The 21,361-nt window shown below is 35.7% G+C and overlaps 1 protein-coding gene across 1 annotated transcript in view; it reads left to right on the plus strand.

Annotated features, from left to right (window-relative positions):
• Window positions 1–493: 493 nt before the first annotated feature.
• Window positions 494–21,361, plus strand: part of abca12 (ATP-binding cassette, sub-family A (ABC1), member 12) — a 101,906-nt gene continuing 81,038 nt past the window's right edge. Inside the window, exons 1-11 of the mRNA XM_065252099.2 lie at window positions 494–749; window positions 1,270–1,351; window positions 5,088–5,181; window positions 11,198–11,366; window positions 13,492–13,619; window positions 13,792–13,865; window positions 14,410–14,589; window positions 14,711–14,904; window positions 15,538–15,656; window positions 17,146–17,249; window positions 17,470–17,601. Coding sequence (XP_065108171.1) covers window positions 1,283–1,351; window positions 5,088–5,181; window positions 11,198–11,366; window positions 13,492–13,619; window positions 13,792–13,865; window positions 14,410–14,589; window positions 14,711–14,904; window positions 15,538–15,656; window positions 17,146–17,249; window positions 17,470–17,601 — 1,263 coding nt within the window. The 5' untranslated portion in view covers window positions 494–749; window positions 1,270–1,282. The remainder of the gene's footprint in view (window positions 750–1,269; window positions 1,352–5,087; window positions 5,182–11,197; window positions 11,367–13,491; window positions 13,620–13,791; window positions 13,866–14,409; window positions 14,590–14,710; window positions 14,905–15,537; window positions 15,657–17,145; window positions 17,250–17,469; window positions 17,602–21,361) is intronic.

Consider the following 21,361-nt stretch of genomic DNA (forward strand, 5'->3'; position numbering starts at 1 on the left):
AGAAGAACCATGTTTGGTTCTCAGAAGAACCTTTCATGTCAAAAAGCTACAAAAAAAAAAACATTTTGCGCACTGTAAAAAATACTCCGCATATATTTTTATGTTACTTTAACTTTAAAAAAAACTGGTTTTACCATTTAAACGTGATTTCATAAGTTATGTTAACTTTTCACAAGCCAAATCTTCAAATAGTAGGTTGAATTGACCAAACCAAGTTGTTTTAACTTCATGCTAGTGTGCAATGTAAAGGTTCTATTGATGTTAAAGGTTCTTTACAGCCTTACAAAGAACCTTTGAGGAACTTTTGTAGGTGTAGTATAGGTTAAATACATCCGCGTGCATACCTGTGAATGTAATATTTCCAGTGATTCCATCTATTGGTTGGTATTTCATAAGCGCACACGCACTCTTAGAATAATCAAACCGGTCGGGCAAGGTGTTTGTGAAACAAGTTACGCCCACGAGCAGGTCACCTGCGCTGAAAGTAATTGACAATACACAACTACTGGAAATCAGGGACTGCGCTGCGAATACAGTACGAGAAAAAAAACATTGCTTTTATTTCGCGATAGCCTATTAAACATTTCATAGCCTACACAATTGACGTTCGTTATTGGTTATTTTGTTATTCGCCAGTTGCTTGAACATCACATGGAGAGTGGTCTTTGCTAGGAAACACCTGGCAAAATGTCTACATTATATTACTCGCTTTGGAGCCAATAAACTGAACCTAGCACACACAACACAAGGTAAACACAAGTTTATGTATATCTTTTAAAAAGCCGACTAGGTAAGGAATTGTGTCGTGTACTGATTTATTATTTTATTTTCAGATAATAATCAACCATCCCGATTACAGATAATGGGAGCATTAAATAGGCTATTAGACGGTCGGCTATACCAATTCAGTATTGATGTTTCATTGAGTGTCTTAGAAAGTAATTTTCAACACTTTTTAGACAAAGAAACATGTAAATAAAAGAATTACCTTTAAAATGTTATAATATATTGGATTGCATTATTAGACGAATTGGGGGAGCTTTTATCTTTAAACACAAATTTAAAAGTGCATTAAGGCATTTTTCCTTTTAATCATTAAAGTATGTAGCCTATGCATTATAATAATCATTACAAAATCATTTTCTTCTTCTTTTAAGTTTATTTCCTTAAAACTTTTTCCATTTAAAATTGTTTCAATTACTGAATATCTTTGCTGTCGTATAAAGAACTGTTAAATAACTGGATGTTTTATTTTGTCATCTGAATCAGCACTTTACCTCTGATGGCCTCCTTTTTTAAACAATTAAGACTTCTTCTCTGGAAAAATGGACTGGGTGTTATCAGGCAGCCAGTAAGTACCACATCTGAACACTGTGAAATGCGTTGTGCTTATTTTTAAGACGTTTACACGTTTACGTGTGTAACATCTTGCATTAAAAAACATTAACAAATGATAATATCAATGTTTTGTCTACAATTCAGCTAAAAGAGCGTTTACTATTTATGAAATCCGAACAGATATCTCTCACCTGGGGACTTAAACAGCTACAGAAAACAAAGCTGCGCATTGACTGTCTAAATGCAAACTCACACAGACACGCAAACATTCGCTAGTTTGTATTTTTATAAGCGTAAACACATTAATGAATAACATGATGACACCAACATATTTTTTTAAATAACAGGGTTTACAAAATAAAATGAAAAGTTTAAATAAATAAATACATGTAGGCAAACAAGTACATCGAGATTACTTTTCAGTTAACTTTAATTCCTCAGTAAAATTCTATAAGTACGTTTTATTATCAGTATATAAATAAACATAGATAATTAGACTATGTCATAAAGACTTTTAACAGTGTTTGCGTTACTCCTTTTACATTTAAGTATATGAAATTTACCAAATGAAAGAATTTTAAGAATTACAAAAAAATGCACAGACATAATATTTGTTTGAATTGGTTATTTTCAAGACTTTTTTTATTGGAAAGTTAAATGTACATACACAAACAGGCCTGCAATAGAGACATTTTTTTTTGTCAAAGGCAGACACATTGCACCATCAACAGTTACAGTTCAAATATGAAAAATACAAAGAATTGAAAGGAAATTTGCTGCAATTGTTAGCCATTTCCCCTTGAACTACGTCATCCTGAGCGCCTGATTCCAATTGGTCGCCCCTTAACCAGTGTTGCCAAGTCCGCTTATTATAAGCGACTTTGGGCTTGCTTTTTTGTAAAGTCGCTTACAAATATTAGTAGTCGCGTGTCGCGTTATTTTGGGCTTGTTTCCAAAGTGTAGTTGCTTATTTTGGGCTTGATCCCAGCTCCATAATAAGTTGTCAATCAGATATTTTCTATATGTTATTTAAACGTAGGAGTTTGTCTAGCCTGTTCTCTCCGTCTCTCCCCTTTCCCCATACACACAGGAGACAGCAGTTTTTTCCCACCCACACCTGTTTCTAATTGGCTCTTACCCAGATGGCAACGAGTACTAGCCAATCAGAGGCAGAGCAGGGCAATCCGTTTTTTTTCTGGCTAGGAAAACGTAACCAGTGAGTGATGTAAACTTTAAATTAATGCGCGCGAGTTGCGACTGATGTTGACTGACTGGACTGTAGGAGAGTTTTTGGAGGAACAAATGCCTGGGACAAAGTGGGAAAAGACTGGGAGAAAGAGAAAGGAGTAAAAGAATGGATTCAACCTGTCGTGTGGGACGACTCAAAGCACTGTGCAGAGTATCAGTTAAGTGTGAAATACGTGCACACCATGCGGACCTCGTACAACATGATAGCACATAGAAACATAACAAATACAGCCCCGTTCTCCTCAATGGTCTCGTACACACTGCAAACTTTCGGGAATGACAACCGCATGTAAATGCTGGAGCGAATCCCCTACATGTTCGTTTCATGTCTGTACGGAACAAGACTCACTCCCGAAAATGTGATGATTGACATAAATAACCATAGCAACGTTCTGCCGTCTCGCGTGCTTATCACTCACAGCTTTGACCAAAATAAACTAACATCATTGTGTTTTTTGAGGCTTACGGACGGACGGACGGGGGGGGGGGTTTGTGCGTAGAAAGTCGCTTGTTTTGGGCTTGTTTTCACAGGCCTGGTTGCTTATTTGTCTCGCGAGATCTGGCAACACTGCCCTTAACATCAAATTCTGTCGCGACTCCTGACCCCCCTACTCCTCCTGACTGAAACATCGTAGACTACGGTATTTTCTCTAAAGGCACCTTACATGTCAGATATGTTTGATAATTTTTGACTAAAATAGTTGTCCAAGGCATAAAAATCTTGTGGTGGAATAGTAAACAGCGTGAGAACGCCAAGTGGCCATTTTTGTCTCGAATGTCTCTCCCTAGTGTGAAGCAAGATGTGAAGTAATATACTGTTACGGACATTTAAAATGTTTTAAACAAAGCACGAAGGATAAGCGATAATTGACACGCTATAATGGTTTAACACCAAATACTAGTATGTGTGCAACTCCCAGTGCTACGGTTTTAGCAGTAACAATAAACAAGTGGCTTTCGTGGAACAAACGTAACTTCCGGTAAACTCTTCAAAGAATAAATAACAAAAGAGTCTTTTAACAATAGTTTATTTCTAATAACCAGCTAAATAAACAACATGTAGATTACCATAGTTCATATTTCATAGCTAAAGCATATAAAAAATGACACTGAGCTAATGTTACTGTGTAAAACGTGTACTATAGGGTAGGTATGGTGACAAAATTTTCAAACACCTCTAAATATCCGTTGAGGATTGAGAAAGTTATGATATTTTTAATATTAGAAATCAGATGAAAAAGTTATAGTTATGGATTTCAATGTAAGGTGTTTGACTAAAAACACTGCTTATTCACATGTTTTGCTTGTAACTTTCTCATTTTATCAGATATTTGCATGAAATTTTAACAGAAGGTAGAATTTTGTTAGTTCTTTCAAATGAATTCATGAACATTTACTCTTTTATGGGTGAGAGGATACTAACTCATGACAAAATGCTCAGGGGATACCTTATACAACAAGACAAAAAAGGTTGCCTATTAATTTAGACAGAATCCTCATTAATTAATGTATTTCGAAGTAATGTAAACTTTGTTACTATTTTATGTCAGGGAAACCATGAGATACATAAAAAAGTACATAGTATCAGTAACACTTTCAAGGAAAACATGATGAGAATGAGTTTAAATTGATTTTCCCCGCAGAATTTTTAGAACGATGCCTGCAGTGGACGTTATGACAGGCAGATCGCTAATCTACCACCACAGATGTGACTACCAAATATCCGCGCTTTATTTAAAAATGTTCTCCACAAGGGATTTTAATGAAATTTCATCAGTACCAAGATAAAAGACATATATATTTATGTCCACCTACCTTTCATTAGTGTCCAGAGTTTGGTGGAAGCACAATACACCGACCGGTTAAATGTGACACAAATTATCAAACAGTTGCTGTGAACTTGTAACACCTCAGGACTGAAAGCTCAAAATATCAAACGCTTCCTATGTGTTCTTCACGTATTTATTGTCGTATTTAGTAAAAACATACTACAACTATGCCGCGAGGAGTGAATTGCATGACATACATTGTAACACCACGCAGGCCAAAAAACAGAATTTGACACAGAATTTTGACGCGCGTGCCCACGATGTCAGCATTTGTATGTAATGTATACACACTGTAACTACAAACCGGAAAAAACATGATGTTCATATATCTGGGAATTTTAGCATCATAATTATTAGGGTTATTAATTAAAATTGATTTAAATACAACAGATATCTCTAAATCTTCATTGTATTTTTGAATTCATACTTGCATAAATCTGTTTGAACACATTGACATTTGCATGTACTAAATAAGAGTGTGAAGGCGATTTCAGACAACCATAATATGTGGGGATACCAATATGGCGACTTCAGTCATGTAAATTCTCTTAACTGACAAATATTTGCAGGCTGTCTCTGACTACAAATAAAACATTTTAGTGTAACAGAGATACACTTGATTTATAAGTGATCAGCTGAACTGATTGTAATGGACTGTGTTTCTGTTAACAGGCTTGGTCTGTTGCTCTCCTCATCTGGCCTCTTGTCATCTTTATCATCTTGGCCATCACCCGTTCACAGTTCCCTCCGAAACTCAAAGACACATGTATGTACCTTCCTTTTACATCCTGTATATGAATTACACCAGAAAATCAATTAGATTTAGCATTAATTCAGAGTTTACACTACAATTTATCACTTAAACAGGTCAATTGTTACATTTATCTGATAGAGATGACTGTTCTTTATACTCACAATGTTTAATTTTATTGCAACAGATGTTTTGCTTGTTGAGATAAAATGGCATGGCTGTGTTTAAAGGAATAAATAATCCAAAGGAAAACCCTCATATATTTACAGCTCTTTAAACATACATGCATTTTTTCCATAAAACAAAAGGTGGTTTTTCAAAAGAATATTCATTATTTAATAAAAATGTATAAGGGCAGGGACTGTCAAACTCCAAATATACAAAAACAGGGTTCCCACGGGTCCTTGAAATCCTTGAAAGTTTGTGGATCTAGGGGAAAAAAATCCATATTATTCCCTGTGTAGTGTAGGATAATATCATACAAATTCTAGACTTTTTAAGCATGCTAAACTGTTCACTTTAAATGCTTTATCTTCTTTATGTGAATATTGATTCATACCAAAATGCTTTTTTGGCATAGTTGTGTTTGACACATGAAAACGTCTCGGGTTACGTATGTAAATGTTGTTCCCTGAGAAGGGAACAAGACGCTGCGTCTCCCTTGCCATATTTCCTGCATCTCTGTAACGCGTCTTTGGAAATATTTCAGATAGTGATATACTTCCTGGCTCCCGCGTCACCCTGTTTTTGTCTGTTTTGACCATTGGTCGAATTTGATATACACATTCAGACGGACACATTTAGTCCTTGAATTTGAGGGTATTGGACCTGGAAAGTCCTTGAAAGGTCCTTAAATTTTAAGTTAACTAAGGTGTGGGAACCCTTAAAAAGAAGCATGAAATTATCCTCAAAGAGGTCCTGTTAACTTATAAGTATTTTTATATGTTTTTGTACTTTTTACTTTCATTAAATGGAAGAGAGTGGATTATTAGCGGGAGTGATTTATGATTTATGATAAATCACAGCCAATCACAGTGGCCGCTACACATGCTCCGTTCTTCCATAAACGTAATTGGCTGGCTCTGCCTAGGTTATTTGCATAAGGCGATCTGATTGGCTGACGCATGCGTTGGCATGAAAAGTTGAGAAATGTTCAACTTCTGCTGCAAGCAACGGCACTGACGCGGCGCCGACGGATATCCAATTCAGTTCGGTAACGCATGACATCACCCATTAAAAGTGAATGGGAAGCGTTAACGCTGACGCCCCGTGTGAATGTGCTGGTAAGTTCAGTTCAAGGCAGATAAATCTAAGTTTGCAGGTTCAATTCAAAGACGGTCTGAAACACAGAAGGTAGGGAGTTACTGCAATCATGATCTCACATTATCACCATTGTACCTTTGAGGATTGCAATTATCCTCAGGTTATCCCATGGGGACTGTCACAGCACTTAGTGTACCGTAACTTCCCTTTTAAGCGTGAATACTCAGTTGCAAGTAAAGAAACACTGTTAATGCTTACTTACTAAATACTGCACTAAACACACCCTCCTTTAATATCCTTGTTGTGTGAAAATAAATTAAAATAGATGTTTGTAATGACTGTGATGCAGACCTAATAATGTGGATTGATGCTGTCTTTCTCTCATCTCTTGGGAACAATTGACACCATTCACAATGGTGTTCTAGTCGTCTTCTTTATGAAGGCTTATTTTGCACCATATGCCATTGCTAGACACAACAACATGTGAAGAGAATAGTTTAATTTTCCTGACACATTAGAATGTGTTACTTCAAATAGAAATGGTGTGAAATCAATAATACAACTAGTCGAGAAAATCTAGTAGTAATCTAGTATAAAATCATAAAAGTCCCTTTGTTTTTATGTCATCATTCCTCTTTTAAAGACCAGCAGGTTAAGCTGACTGTCCTTTGGGAGTTTCTGTTATTTCACAACTCTCTCCTGAGAAACATGTTGTTATCCATTTCTTGTAAGTAGCTCCCTGATGCCACAAAATGTGCCTTACAGGCACCCCAATGCGTATTTTTATATCCATCAATAATTAGCCTCAGACTCATTTTGAGTTAATATTTTTTTTTTAATCTGATAATGTTTTTTCTAGGTATTTACATACAGCCGACGTGTACAGATGTTGAACAGGTGCTTGCTGTTTTTTCGATTTCTTCAGTCATTTAAAGAGAGAACTATTTTTATGCTTCATTTCCCTTCCAGTATATTTTCCTTTGTGATCTAGGATGAGTCATTCACCAAGGGGTGAAACTCAAAACTAGATGAATTGCAAAGATATTGTGTTGGGTGAATAAGGAAAGCAGTTTGCTGCTGTCTTTTATAATCCTTAGAGCATGAGCGGCTTAGAGCAAATTGGAAAGTCATTGTCATAGCCTTTGACATGTCTCTGAGTAAACATTAAAAGGTCCATAACACTTCTTGTTACAGATCTATACACAGCAGGAACCATCTGACTGACATTTAAAATGATAAGCCATAATTTATGTTTAAGCGCTATTATGGGCTTATCTGTAATATTACAATAGTAGCACAATAATAGACCAGGCATGGAAAAAAAAATTATAAATAAAGGTGCGGAAATCTTTGCTCATGATTGTACAGAAATCATCGGAACTAAAAGTAGGTGTGTAAAAATGTATTTATGTGATTTGATTGCATATAAAATACCTTGAAAACACAGAACCTTAAATTGCTTACACGGTATTAGTGGTCTGTGGACAGTCAAGGGACATGTTGTCTGATGCTAAGATTATATGGACACATAGAGAAACTGAGACTCGATTCTACACTAATGTGCACTGGTAACCTTAAACAAAACCATCACATGAATTTGAGTAATGCTGTTGGTTTATAGTGGGGTTGCCATGTAAAGTCACGTTGTTCTGAAACGACATCAATTTGGCAATTTTTGCTAATGGTTGTACAGAAAACATTGTAAATATAACAGTAGGAATGTAGTAATGATTGTATGTTCACACTGTAAAGATTAGGGGTGCACTGATATGTTGGCCGATGATGCTTGCTATATGCTTCTCAATGAATTACTATAAAATGCCGCTACAGCCAGGGGGCGCTCTCCTGCAGAAACTTAATATCCGCTGTAGACGAGTAACCGTACACACAGAGCTATGACACGGGAAATGGCTTAAAGATATATTTTAGTGATGCACCGATGTATCGGCTGCCGATATTTATCTGCCGATTTTTGATAAATTTGAAACCATCGGCATATCGGCAATAGCACGAGAAAGGCCGATACCGATTGTTTATTACTTAACTGCATAAAGAAATCCATTATATGTAAAAAAAAAATGCGTTAATATGTTAATAAAATAAATGCTGAATAGCAAAAACCACCTTTGAAGGTTGTCATGCTGTCTTATCATATTTGTTTTAGCTTAATTTGTGCCTCTCTAATTATGTTGGTCAGTTTAATGTTAATTAGATCCAATCCATGTTCAGTAAAAATAATTTGATGCAGAAATAAACTAGCTAATAGACCAACTGTATAGGATTGTATACAAGTGTTTTATATCGGTATCGGCATCGGTATCGGCCAGAAGTTGTCTGTTTAAATCGGTATCGGTATCGGCCCCAAAAAATCCTATCGGTGCATCCCTAATATATTTATATTGCTGTTTTTCAAACCTTTTCAGGTATTTTAATGATCATAAAGAATATGTATAATGATTATGTTTGACGATTGTTGCTTTTTCAAATGCATGTTATAAACGACTCAAACTAACAGTGATTTTAAATCGATAAGGACTTGCTGATCAAAAGCCGTAGGACATGAAATAGCTGTGAATATTATCGGCTGTGCGATTCAGAATAGTTAATGGCCACGTATTATTAGTGTATATCGGCATTTATCGGTGCAATTTCTTAAAAACACAAAACCTTAAATTGCTCAGATTGGTGGTTACAAAATCAGGAAAGTGGTTATTAGATGGTCTGTGGACAGTCCGTGGACAAGTTGTCTGATGCTAAGATTATATGGACGCAAAGAGAAACTGCGACTCGATTTCACACTAATGTGCACTGGTAACCTAAAACAAAACCCTTACATGAATTTGAGTAATGCTGTTGGTGTACGGGGCAGGTTAGCAGGTTAAGTCACGTTGTTGTGAAACCACATCAATTTCACAACAGTAGATTCTATTAAATGTCAATGGTATTGGATATAGCTTCATGACATCCTGTTAAGCAGCATTTTGGTTTTAATTTTAAGTTTCATTTTTTTTGAAGTCACAATTATGAATAAAAGATCTAGGGGTGGTTAGATTAAGCCAGGACTAGGTCTTTTAAGAAGTTTTACAAACATGCCTTACAAAAAACATTACTGGTGTGAATCTTGAGACCAAACAATGGCACTGATATATTTTTTAAAGATATGTTAGTCCAAGCTGTTTAAAGTTAGACATCCCAAATAAGCATTTTAATCTGGGAAACTGCCCATAGTTATCTGTTTTTGGTCAATGCATACATGCTATCTTTGTCACACATGGGTATTTAATAGTAAAGGGGTCACTCATTTTTTATTAATATTTATTTTTACATTTTGACTATCAGTAAATGTAACAGTAAATTATGGAATAACACAAATATAACTTGAAAAGAAAATTCAGAATTACTATGTTTTTTCCAAATAGTCATCTTTTGCCTAGTATTTATTAAAATGTATTTATTGCATTTTATAACCCATCTTCTTACCAGTTTTCACCCTGAGATGCTTTTATCCATCATGTGCTTTTATTGGCTTCTTTTCTTCATTATTCAGTCACACTGCAAAAAATTATTTTCAAGCAAATATTTTCTTACTATTTTTGTCTTGTTTTCAGTAAAAATATCTAAAAATTCTTAAATTAAGATGCTTTTTCTTGATGAGCAAAATGACCCAAGAAAATAAGTTTATTTTTTAGACCCAAAATAATAAATTTAAGAGATTTTGTGCAAAAAAACAAGCAAATAAATCTGCCAATGGGGTAAGCAAAAAAATCCTAAATTTTTTTCTTAAACACTAAATTCATGAAAAATTCATGAAAAATGTGCTTACCCCATTGGCAGTTTTTTTCCCTTGTTTTATGCACAAAATCACTTAAATTTGATATTTTTGGTCTAAAAACTAGACTTATTTCCTTGGGTTCTTTTGCTCAATAAGAAAAATCATCTTAATTTAAGAATTTTTAGATCCATACCCATTTTAAGTCTCTTTTAAAAACGTACTTGTTTGAGCTGGCGTATTAACTTTTATTTGTATATTACTGTAGTTTGGTTTTTGGTCAGCTGTACTTTTGGTTTTAAATGTCTTCGTTTGGTTTTAAATATATTTGGTGTTACTCCTGCTTTATTTGTCAATGCTCTGTTCTTAATACAGCACTTTGGTCAGTCTTCTGGCTATTTTAAACGTGCTTTATAAATAAATGAACTTGTGACTTTAAACATTTGACCTGTAGCGTACCTGTAAAAATATGAAAATAGTAAAGATTATACATTACATTGGTAATAGATAATTCCACTTTATTCAATAAATACTGTATGAGTTTTTTGATAACTTATAAAAGCAACATTTCTTTTGAATAATTCCTCATGTGAAATATGTTTGCTCTGTAAATTTAAGTGAGCAGTAAAATCATTTTGGTACACTTGCCACACCCCAAGCAGGTCATGTGTTGTAAAGGGTTTTTATTCTTTAAAGACTATTTGTTGGACAAATATTGCATAACTGTCAAATAATAGAATGAAACCTTTTAAGTGGTCACTCTCAGTCAGTACATTACTCTACCCAATATGTTGTGTGTGCTTACCTCATAAAATCAAACATACTTTACTATTAAAAGTCATACACCAGAACTAAATTATGCCAAAAGGTAAACAATATTGTATACATTTCTTCCCTGGAGGATAAAATTGAAAGAAAAACTAAAGTATGTCCACACTGGAGAGATAAAATTTCATGACATTATATAAGTTTTCTAAACCGTATCTATGCTTCTTTTAGGCTATGTGGCCCCACGAAACCTTCCGAGCACCGGGTTTTTCCCTTTCCTGCAGACGCTTATGTGTAACACAGACAGTTCCTGCACCAACAAATCCTACCTAGCAGAAGGACAGTCTAGAACTTTCTGGCACAGAGGCAATCGCCGCCGCAGGGATACCGAATCTTACAGGTGACACATGACCTCTCCCTCGCTGCTGTGCAAAATGTTATTTTTAAAAAAATAAGTCTTTCCTGTCTTGCCCACAAAATTGTTTCACGTAGCACCATGAGTGTTCTTAGAAGTCCTGAGATCACTGTTTGTTTTGATTTGTCTGGATCAGCTCGAATAAGTTAAGGCTATTGTGTACACTAACCAAACATTTGTGACCAAATACACTGTTTGAATTTTTTTTAGAATGTATACCACGGCTGACACTGGGACAGTACCCTTTTAAAAAGGCCCTAATATGTATCATTAGGTACCTATATATATATATATATATATATATATATATATATATATATATATATATATATATATATATATATATATATATATAATATATATATATTTTGTATCAATATCTATCTTTGAGACACTAATAAGTATCTTTGATGTACTAATATGCACCCTTTGGTACCGGTACCACTGAGGTAGTAATATGAACCTTTTTGAAGTGCAGAGCTGTACTTTTTCAAAGGGTACAGCCCCAGTGACAGTTGGGGTATATATTTTTGACCATTTTTTTCTGACAGTGTGTCCCACTTTTAAACAGTGAACTATTGATAGTTCGAAAAAACCTATGGAAACTTGCAACAAAAAGGCCACACCTGTGTGTTGATGCATTGCTGTCGAGACGATTGTTGTGCTCATGGCAAATGCCTCCTATGACATTGCTGTTTCCTTTGCCTTAGTTAGTCACTATTCACATAACAAAAAATGAATTTCTTTGGTTGGTTGGCCATCCGTAATTTATGGGTGTTTCATGAACTTCAACCTCATTTGTTCATTGGCAGGACTTTTTCTGTTGCGTGTTTAATGTCCTGTAAAGTCAACAGTCAAAACCTTTGTAGTCATTTGGACCATTGTTATAACGAAATGTCTCATTTTTAAACATACATATCCCCTCAGATTTTTTAGCCAAGTTGTGTTTGAGGGCAATAAAAAAAAAACTAACATATGTCTTGAAATTGTGCAACCGTCTAAATGTTTAATTTGTAGTCCAATCACGTCACAGCTTCTGCCGATCATTTGCATACAATTAAAACCACTCTAAACCATATGACTTCAAACTTGTGGCTTTTTTACCCTCTGTTAAAAAGAGGTATGCATACTTAATTCAGGCCACCTCTTTGTTTGTTTAAACAACCAGCTGAGAACAAGTCGAGAACAAGAAGTGTTTAAATACTTGTTTGTGTCATCTTTCACCCAGTGCTTATCATTGTTAAAAAAGCTCAATCTTTCAGTAGGTGACGCATTTCTTAATGCTCTGTGCTTTACAGTAATCTTTCCAACATGATTTTTCTTTTGTGTGGGTGTGCATAAAAACATTGGTATTTATATAACACACTATAATTCACTTCAGGTTTTGAAAAATGTTTTCATTTACCCTGCCTTTTTAAACCTGTATGCTGTATACCATGTGCTTGTGTGAGCAACAGCACCAAAATTAACCATAAAAATTAAAATCCTAGGTGAAAATCTGTCAATATCTCATATTTTTCCCTAAAAAAAATTCATTGACAAATGTGACCTTGCCAAATGTGAATGTAAACTCCAGGCTAAAATCTCATTTTCTAAGTGTTTGATAGCATCGAAGTATTACAAGGCACCTTAAAATGGCCTTACTTAATCAATATTAATAAAAATATCAAGGTTTATATCTCAAAATTGGTGATTTTATGTGAAAAAACAATAAATCACAAAAATCACTTCAGTTGGCAGGGTCACAAATAATAATCCAGAGAAAACCACCCAGGTAATGTTATATGTGTCTTGGGACTTTTATGTGAGATCTTAACATTGTCCAAAGGAATTTAAAGATAAAACATCTAAGTTTCAATATTGCCTGCTCCTGACACAGGGGTTTTTGTCCTTTTTGTAACCCGGACAGTACTGGTGACTGTTGTTGTATGATAAGAGCAGCATCAACATTGTCTAAAAATGTTTCCTTTTGTGTTCCATGAAAGACCAGCATACAGGTTTTGTACAACGTCAGGGTGTGTACTCGATGACCGATTGCCTTTTTTTAGTAGTCTAATCCTTTATTGAGATGTTTGTTGTTATATGATTAATGACCCTTTGTGTATTGTAGTTTACCATCACTACTTGAAGGTCTACCTTCACTGGCCCATCTCCAGAAGGGTGGCCTGGTTCATTCAATACTTAAAAGGGACACATCAGATCATCCAGAACTCCTAGAGATATGGGATCGAGTACTCAGTATGTGCACTGTCTTAAATCTACATCTTTTATGAAATAGTATTCTGTTTTACAGTATTAATAATGAACCGTAAACAACATTAAAACTGACAAGTGTTTAAGTATTAAGTACTTGTCTGTTTTTATTTTGCAGTTTGAGTTAACGCTGCTTTATAATTTTTTTTTTTTTTAGATTCAAGCCTTGAGACGAATCCCAATGTAACCTCATTCATGGAAGATTTAAACAACACTGCACCCCTTAATCAGGTTATATAACACTACATAACAATTCTAATTGTATAACACTATATAAAAGTCTAAAGCCCGGGATACACTGCATTATTTTTTGCACTCCTATAAGATCATTATCAGTGCGATATGGATCGTTTAAACTTGGGTACGACAAACATGTAGATTGTACTGGATAATGACACCTATTGAATCGGAGGCTTCAACGGCTGTGTCACACGTTGGCGCAATGTCACCAGCATGTGCTAGTGGTAAACAAATACTGGTACGCAGGTTGTAGCAGGAACCACACTGTGCTTTGATCATTCTGAATTTCTGACACTGTCAGAAACTTATCTTAAAATCTGAAAAACCGTGATGATTTAATCTTTCGTCTGGGACAGCCAAAAATTGTGCAGTATATCCCGGGCCTAATAATTGACTTATAATAATTGAATTTTATGGAATGTCCTGTTAAAAATAAATTCAGAGTTTTTTATAGTTACGTTTTTGCATTATCTTGCATCCCCCAGAAATTGCCACAATATATAAATCGCTCACTTCTGTTTTATTGGTTCAATAGGAGGCAATGGAAGCTATTTGGGAGTCAGTGAGCGTTTTGAAAAAATCCATCTGCAGCTTCTCCTTGACTTCCGTTAACATATCAAACAGTTCCCAGGCAGATTTATTCACAAACGGTCTTATAAACTTCTGCAAGTCCAACAACACTGTTCTTGAAGCGACTTTGCTTACCATGAACCAGGTGGGTTCAAACATTCAAAGTTAATTAATAAATCATATTATGTCCATGCATTTCATTAGTTTTTAAATGCATACGTCATAACGTGTTTTATCTTTGTCTGTTAATCTGTTTGGAACGGCAGGTGCTGACAGACATGTTGCTAAATAACCCAGCAGAAGTGTTGCATACGGTTGGGGAGACGGTGGTGGTGGTAGATACGCTTCAGACGGAAAAGTCAGTGTGGGACTTCTTGCTGGGCTTGCCTGATGTCTTCCTAAAGCCCACAGATCAAGAGAAGCTAACAACCGCAGGAGAGGAATTGGAAAATCTGAAAAAGTGTGTATCAAATAAATCAGTTTAAGATCTCTGTTGACATTGAACATGACTTGTTTTTATCTGATTTGTATGACTAACTGAGGAAGTCATATTAGTTTATTGACAGTGTAGTTAATGTTCAGTGTATCTACATGAGTTGGCAATGATTTGAATTTTATGTGATATGGTTAAACAAAAATTAAAATTTTGAAATCAAATTTTTTATTTTGCGGTTTAGACTAAAAACATCTGAATCAATTTGAGTCATGAAATATCAGATTTTTGCTGCCTGACTGAACAAAGCCAAAGTTAGATGTGGTCTAGGTTTTTTGGATGGAATTTGATCAGTTTATTTTTAAAGGGCACCCATTATGACCACCCTGTGACGTTGGGGTTAGGTGTTGGGTTTCGTTTTTGTTTTTTTCATGAGAATTGTACGTTTTTGCATCATTAACTTTGTATGAATTCATACAAATTAGCCAACTTGTAAAATATGTAAGAATTCTCATGAGATCACGCTTTGTTTGCCTGGTTTTATTGCATGTTACTAAAACACATTAAGTCACCCATTTTTATTTGTTGACTTGTTACACAAATAATGTCAGTTTCTCTTTCTATTTGCATATAATTTCGGCATCTCTCTCCCTATTATAGAGTCTTGAGTTTTGCTGAGATGATTTTGCCCCAGGCAAATGTTTCTACCTCCTTTATGAACCCAGTCCTTGAGAAAGGCATTGGCATTTTCAACTACACCAGTTCTTGGCAAGGAAGAGGTACGTTTAAGACTTGCTTGGCATGTATGACGTTTGCAGTGACATTTTAAGCACTATCATTTCCTCAATTGCTTAATGGATCATCAAAAGACAATGCCTATTAAATTGCATTGCTCTGACAAATTTACATTTTTTAACTAGAACTTACCGGCACTCAAACCTCAGACTGCTGCCAGGAAGCATGTAGTATGTAGAGCAGTCGTGACCAACCCTGTTCCTGGAGATCCACTGTCTTGCAGAGTTCAGCTCCAATCAAACACACCAGAACCTGGCAATCAAGCCTTTCAGGGCTACCTAAAAGTTAAAGTCAGATGTGTTGAGGCTGGGTTGGAACTGAAATATGCAGGAGGTAGATCTCCAAGAACAGGGATGGTCACCCCTGATGTAGAGGTAGAACTTGTTTTAGGGAATTTGTGGGCCCAGGTACTTTTTACTTCTTATGTCGTACCATGGTTATCCATACAGAACAATCACTCAAAAAATTAATTGTAAAGGTCATGGATTTGATCCCCAACGGTCGGATACTAATTAAAAGTTATAGATTGATACTTTATAAAACGGGCAGTTCTGGTTCTTCATTCTGATTGGTTGAAACGCGTTCTAAGCCGTGATAAAATACCCCGGTAAACCAACTTAAACACTGACGCATTCACTCAACACTAAAAACAGCGTGTTTTGATCAGGCTCTGAATCAGATCTCTTACAAAAGTTATTTACAAAAATTGAATTATCTCCGCTTTTAGCTAAAAAATCTGAGAGGTGATAAGAAAACAAATGAAGGTAGAATGAAACGTTTTTTTGTTGTTGTTGTTGTTTGAAAGCGGATGGTCTGTTCTTTCATTTGATATTTTATGTTAATTTAAAGAAGATCATTTTTCTGCAAGGCATTAAACAAAAACTGGGTGGCAACTTAAAAAAAAAAAAGAGTTCAGCATGCTTTCAAGCATATTTGATCATCACTTCAACAGTTGCACGATATAAATATTAATGTATAAATTAGATGAATGTTGGTTTATAAAATAAACACCACAGTCTTAAATAATATTTTCATTGTGTCTTTGCTGCATCTGTGTTGGTTGGAAACTGCGCTCTGTTTCAGTCACACTTGATTCTGAGGAACTACTTTGTTTAGCGGAAGAGTAATATTTGTACTAAGGTTATGCATATGAAGTAACCGTTTTATAAACGCAATAACCCCCGCGAAGCAGTGGGGTTACAGTGCATTTTATAACAGCTAAGGGCCTAACAATGCCCCTTAGGTAACCCACTGCTTCTTGGGGCTTATTGCTTTAGTAAGTCACTGTGGATTGTAAATTAAATGTAAATTATCTTCCCTCATGAAGATAAAGAGGAGTCTACTTAGCATTAGGAACACTGCTTTAAACCAGTACATTTTCTATAAAGTAGATTAAGGTGTGGTTTCATGACTTAGTTACAGGTGAACTTTTATGTTATAGAAAGCTCATTGTACTCTCTCTTTTGTATTTAGATGTATACATCAAAATGAGTGATATTGTGACACTGGACAGCATTCTTTCAAACAACACAGTTATAACAGACCTTATCAGTAAAATCCAGATTCCTCTGGATAAGGTAAGTCATGGTTGTTAAGAACATGTTTTCTTAACATTTCTTCATATTCTTCACATAACCTGAACATGAACCCATTTATTGGTTTTAGTCTGTGTGTCATGCATACTTGTAGACTTGAGAACTGTGTGTACTGTAGGCAGCTCACTACAGTATGTATACTGTAGGAACAGACCCACACAGTTTAACATTTTGTCAATAACACACATTTTGATCTTTTCAGGTTACTGTGCTGCTCAACGAAAATGACTTTCGTACGTTTTTGAGCGACAATTACATCACTTCCTCCTACAGTTGGAGTTGGGAAGCGGGCCAGATATTTCAAAGGATAAATAAGGGGAAGGTTGCTCAGCAGGTACATTCTTTAGAGATACATATATCTACTATCACACAAACATAGGTTTATCTAATCTGGCTCATGCGGGAATTTGAAAGTACTGATATTTATTAACGTCTCAGTGTTGATTTAGTTGATTTGACCTCGTCGTAAACTATTTTTGTTAACTAAGCACTTAAAGACATAATAACTGGCCGTATTGTGTGCTACAAAAGAAGTTACTCAATATTACCTTTTTGTTAGTGAATGCGGTCACCATGCAATGGCGCTTTTCTCTTTGTTGGCCTCTGGCAAACGGATGATTTTCAGCCGAAATCGCATACTTCCATAACAGTATGTGATTTTTCAGTATGCATTGGATGTAGTGCTGGGCGATAATTCGATAACGATAGTTTTACCGATATAAACTTTTTCGATAAAACGATAAGGGCAGTTCGATAAGGGATCGATAATGTTTACGCACTGTGCGTAATGTTGCGTAACTTGCGTGAGCACTTCCGGATGCGGCACGCGCTCTTGGTTTACAATCAGACTGTCAGTTCGACTTGAAGGAGTGGAGGATGAGGCAAGTTATTAATTTATTCGTAGAGCCCTATGATTTTCGCGATGCGGATAACGCGGACGGAATCACGGAATCCAAATGCGCGGAAACATTTTCTTGTGTGTAATGTTGGACGCGCAAACAGGGTTCGTCTAACACAGCAGACACAATAGGTGCAGTATTCTGTACTTTCTTTCAGCGCACGCACACAACCGCACAGCTTTAAAAGTATTTTTACAGGACATTCACAAATTCAGGAAACTGAGGAAAAACAGCAGATCCACCACTGCAGTGAATATACTGTATGCGTATGTGCGCTCCCACAGCAACGTGACACTCTTGACATCCATTTATCAGTGTACAGCTCGTATATGCATAACACACGCGTGATCACTGAACTAAGTTTTCTTTCTTGTTTAAGTGAACATAAACAGCTGGATGTTACTCAGTAGTATATTAAAACTTAAAGCAGTCTATCTTGGGTCTTAAAGTGACAGTAGCCTGCTGCTTTCTGTGTCAGAAATGTGTTGATTTCATAACAAATATATTTACATTTAATACAGATGCCTGAACATTAAAACAAGATTTTAGTATTTGTATTTGTCATGTTCTGAATAAAAAGTAGTTTAAAACCATTATTAACTGTCTGGTTTTTACAATTTTCATTCAGGAGCAAAAATCTGCCTTTAAATTTGACAGGAATAAAGATTTGTTATTTATCATGATAATTATCGATATCGACTGATATGGAAAACATTTTATCGATAATTTTTTTTCGTCATATCGCCCAGCCCTAATTGGATGGATAGTTTTTTATGCCAGAAGGCCACGGGAGCCGAAGTTAGTGTTGTAGTCAAAACCACCTAAACCGAGACCAAGTCATGACCAAGACCAAGACAGGCTGAGACCGAGACAAGACCAAGACTTTAAAGGGTCGAGACCGAGTCAAGACCAAGACCAAGACAGGCAGAGACCAAGTCAAGACCAAGACTATTGCAAGTCACTGCATTAAAACACTTACGATAAAATGTGGAATATGCATATGATTAGGCACTTCTTGTCTGTGTGTGTGTGTTTGCCATCAGAGAAGTTGATAAAATAATCAAAGGCATTGCAGATATATGGGAATTTATTTTTGTTTATAAGCAAATAAAGAGCTGAAATCTACTTAACCATTTAATCTGAACTGTCTTTCCATGGCTTAACACAATGCAGGTGTTTTTAGTAATAAAATGAGAAAAACTGTCATTGGGAGAAACTTAAACAATGCTTAAACAATGCCAACATCATATGCCAAACCTGAATAAACTGCATAATATTAATGTAAAAAAATAAATTTGTGATGTGCACTGCAAAAAATGATTTTCAAGAAAAAAAATGTTCTTAGTATTTTTGTCTTGTTTTCAGTAAAAATATCTAAAAAGTCTCAAATTAAGATGATTTTTCTTGATAAGCAAAACTAGCCAAGAAAATAAGTCTAGTTTTTAGACCAAAAATATCAAATTTAAGTGATTTTGTGCATAAAACAAGCAAAAATCTGCCAATGGGTTAAGCAAAAAAATCTTGAACCTTTTTCTTAAACACCAGTGTTTCCCACAGATCTGAAATTTACTTGTGGTGGTAGCTGGTGAAAAGGGCAATCATTATTATCCACAGACAAAAAATGGTCTACTATACATGTAACAAAGAACTAATAATGTGTGACACAACACAATACTTTGATTTATAAAACATTCATATTAATTTCACATTATAGTTCATTAATCTAACCACCCCAAACTTTTTTTGCCATAAACAAAGCTGACACTGTTTGTCAAAGCACCACGAAAAAACTTGATGTTTTTGCACTGATATATGAAGCAATTTGATGACCCCTTTTATCAAACTCAATTATATACAATACTATGTATACTAGCCTATATAGACAGTGCAGGTCTATAGATTATAAATGTGACTGATGTTATAATGGTAATAACTTCTATAAGATAGGCACTTTTACTGCTTCTGCTTTCTATCTCTCTTTTTAAAAAAAGCTTAATCCACTAATTATTTCAGATTTAAAAGTCTACTTGCTGTGCTGTCCCGATGACAGACTTTACATTACAGCTTTGCGTTTTTTATATCCTGAGTCAGCTAGAGCTTTGCTCATTCAGTATTAGCACTGCTTTTTGCTACAATCTCTGTGCAAACTGTTTAGATTTTAGTAAAGATATTGTCTATTAATAGTAAGAGTATTAAAAAATGGGATAAAGAAAATGAAGCGGCGCGTGGTCGTGACAAGAGCCAGTTGCTATCGCCATAGAAACCGGAGGCACGCTAAAACAGCACTCGAGCTTTAGCGCGGTAGCGCTCACGGCCGTTCTCCGATCGACTCGGGTTTTACACACAATATTAATCAGACTTGGGACCCGAAGTAATGAACTAGGACCGACCCGGACCCATCTGACCATTTAAAATATAAACCCGGAACCGTACGGGTCCCGCGTCCTCAGTGAAGAAAGACCTCTAATGGTAAAACTCTGCTCAAGTTCAGAAACATGAAAGTATACAATGTGACACTGAGGTTGCTTCGCGTCGCGCCCAATTCATTGAGAAACAGAGAGCACGTGAACGGACACTCAAACCGGAGAGACACAACGTGCTTGCACGCAAAATGAAGCCAACTTAGATGCTATAAACACATATGCACATAAGCATATGCGACCATTTTGGTCGCAGTGTGTTCCCTGGCTGCTCCGTATGTGCTGCTGCAGTTGATCCAGTTTGCCGCGCTGGATGATGAGTTTATGACGCGTGCATCATCTTCACGGTCACCCGACCCCCACCTCTCTCTCGCGCTCTCTCTCTCTCGCTCTCTCTTTCGCGCTCTCTCTCTCTCTCTCTCTCTCTCTCTCTCTCTCTCTCCAAAACACGGGTCATCCAGTCCAGTTCAGAAATACGGAAATTCGTAAAGTGATTTTTTTTACTTGGGCGGGTCGCAATTTACCTGGGCGCAGCGCCCAAGTAGAGCCTATGTATGGGAAACACTGAACACTAAATTCAAGAAAAAATCAAGAAAAATTAGCTTACCCCATTGGCAGATTTTGTTGCTTGTTTTATGCACAAAATCACTTAAATTTGATATTTTTGCTCTAATAACTAGACTTATTTTCTTGGGTCGTTTTGTTCATCAAGACAAAGCATCTTAATTTAAGAATTTTTAGATATTTTTACTGAAAACAAGACAAAAATACTAAT

The sequence above is a fragment of the Paramisgurnus dabryanus genome, chromosome 15, assembly GCF_030506205.2.
Source record: "Paramisgurnus dabryanus chromosome 15, PD_genome_1.1, whole genome shotgun sequence".
NCBI classification, from domain to species: domain Eukaryota; kingdom Metazoa; phylum Chordata; class Actinopteri; order Cypriniformes; family Cobitidae; genus Paramisgurnus; species Paramisgurnus dabryanus.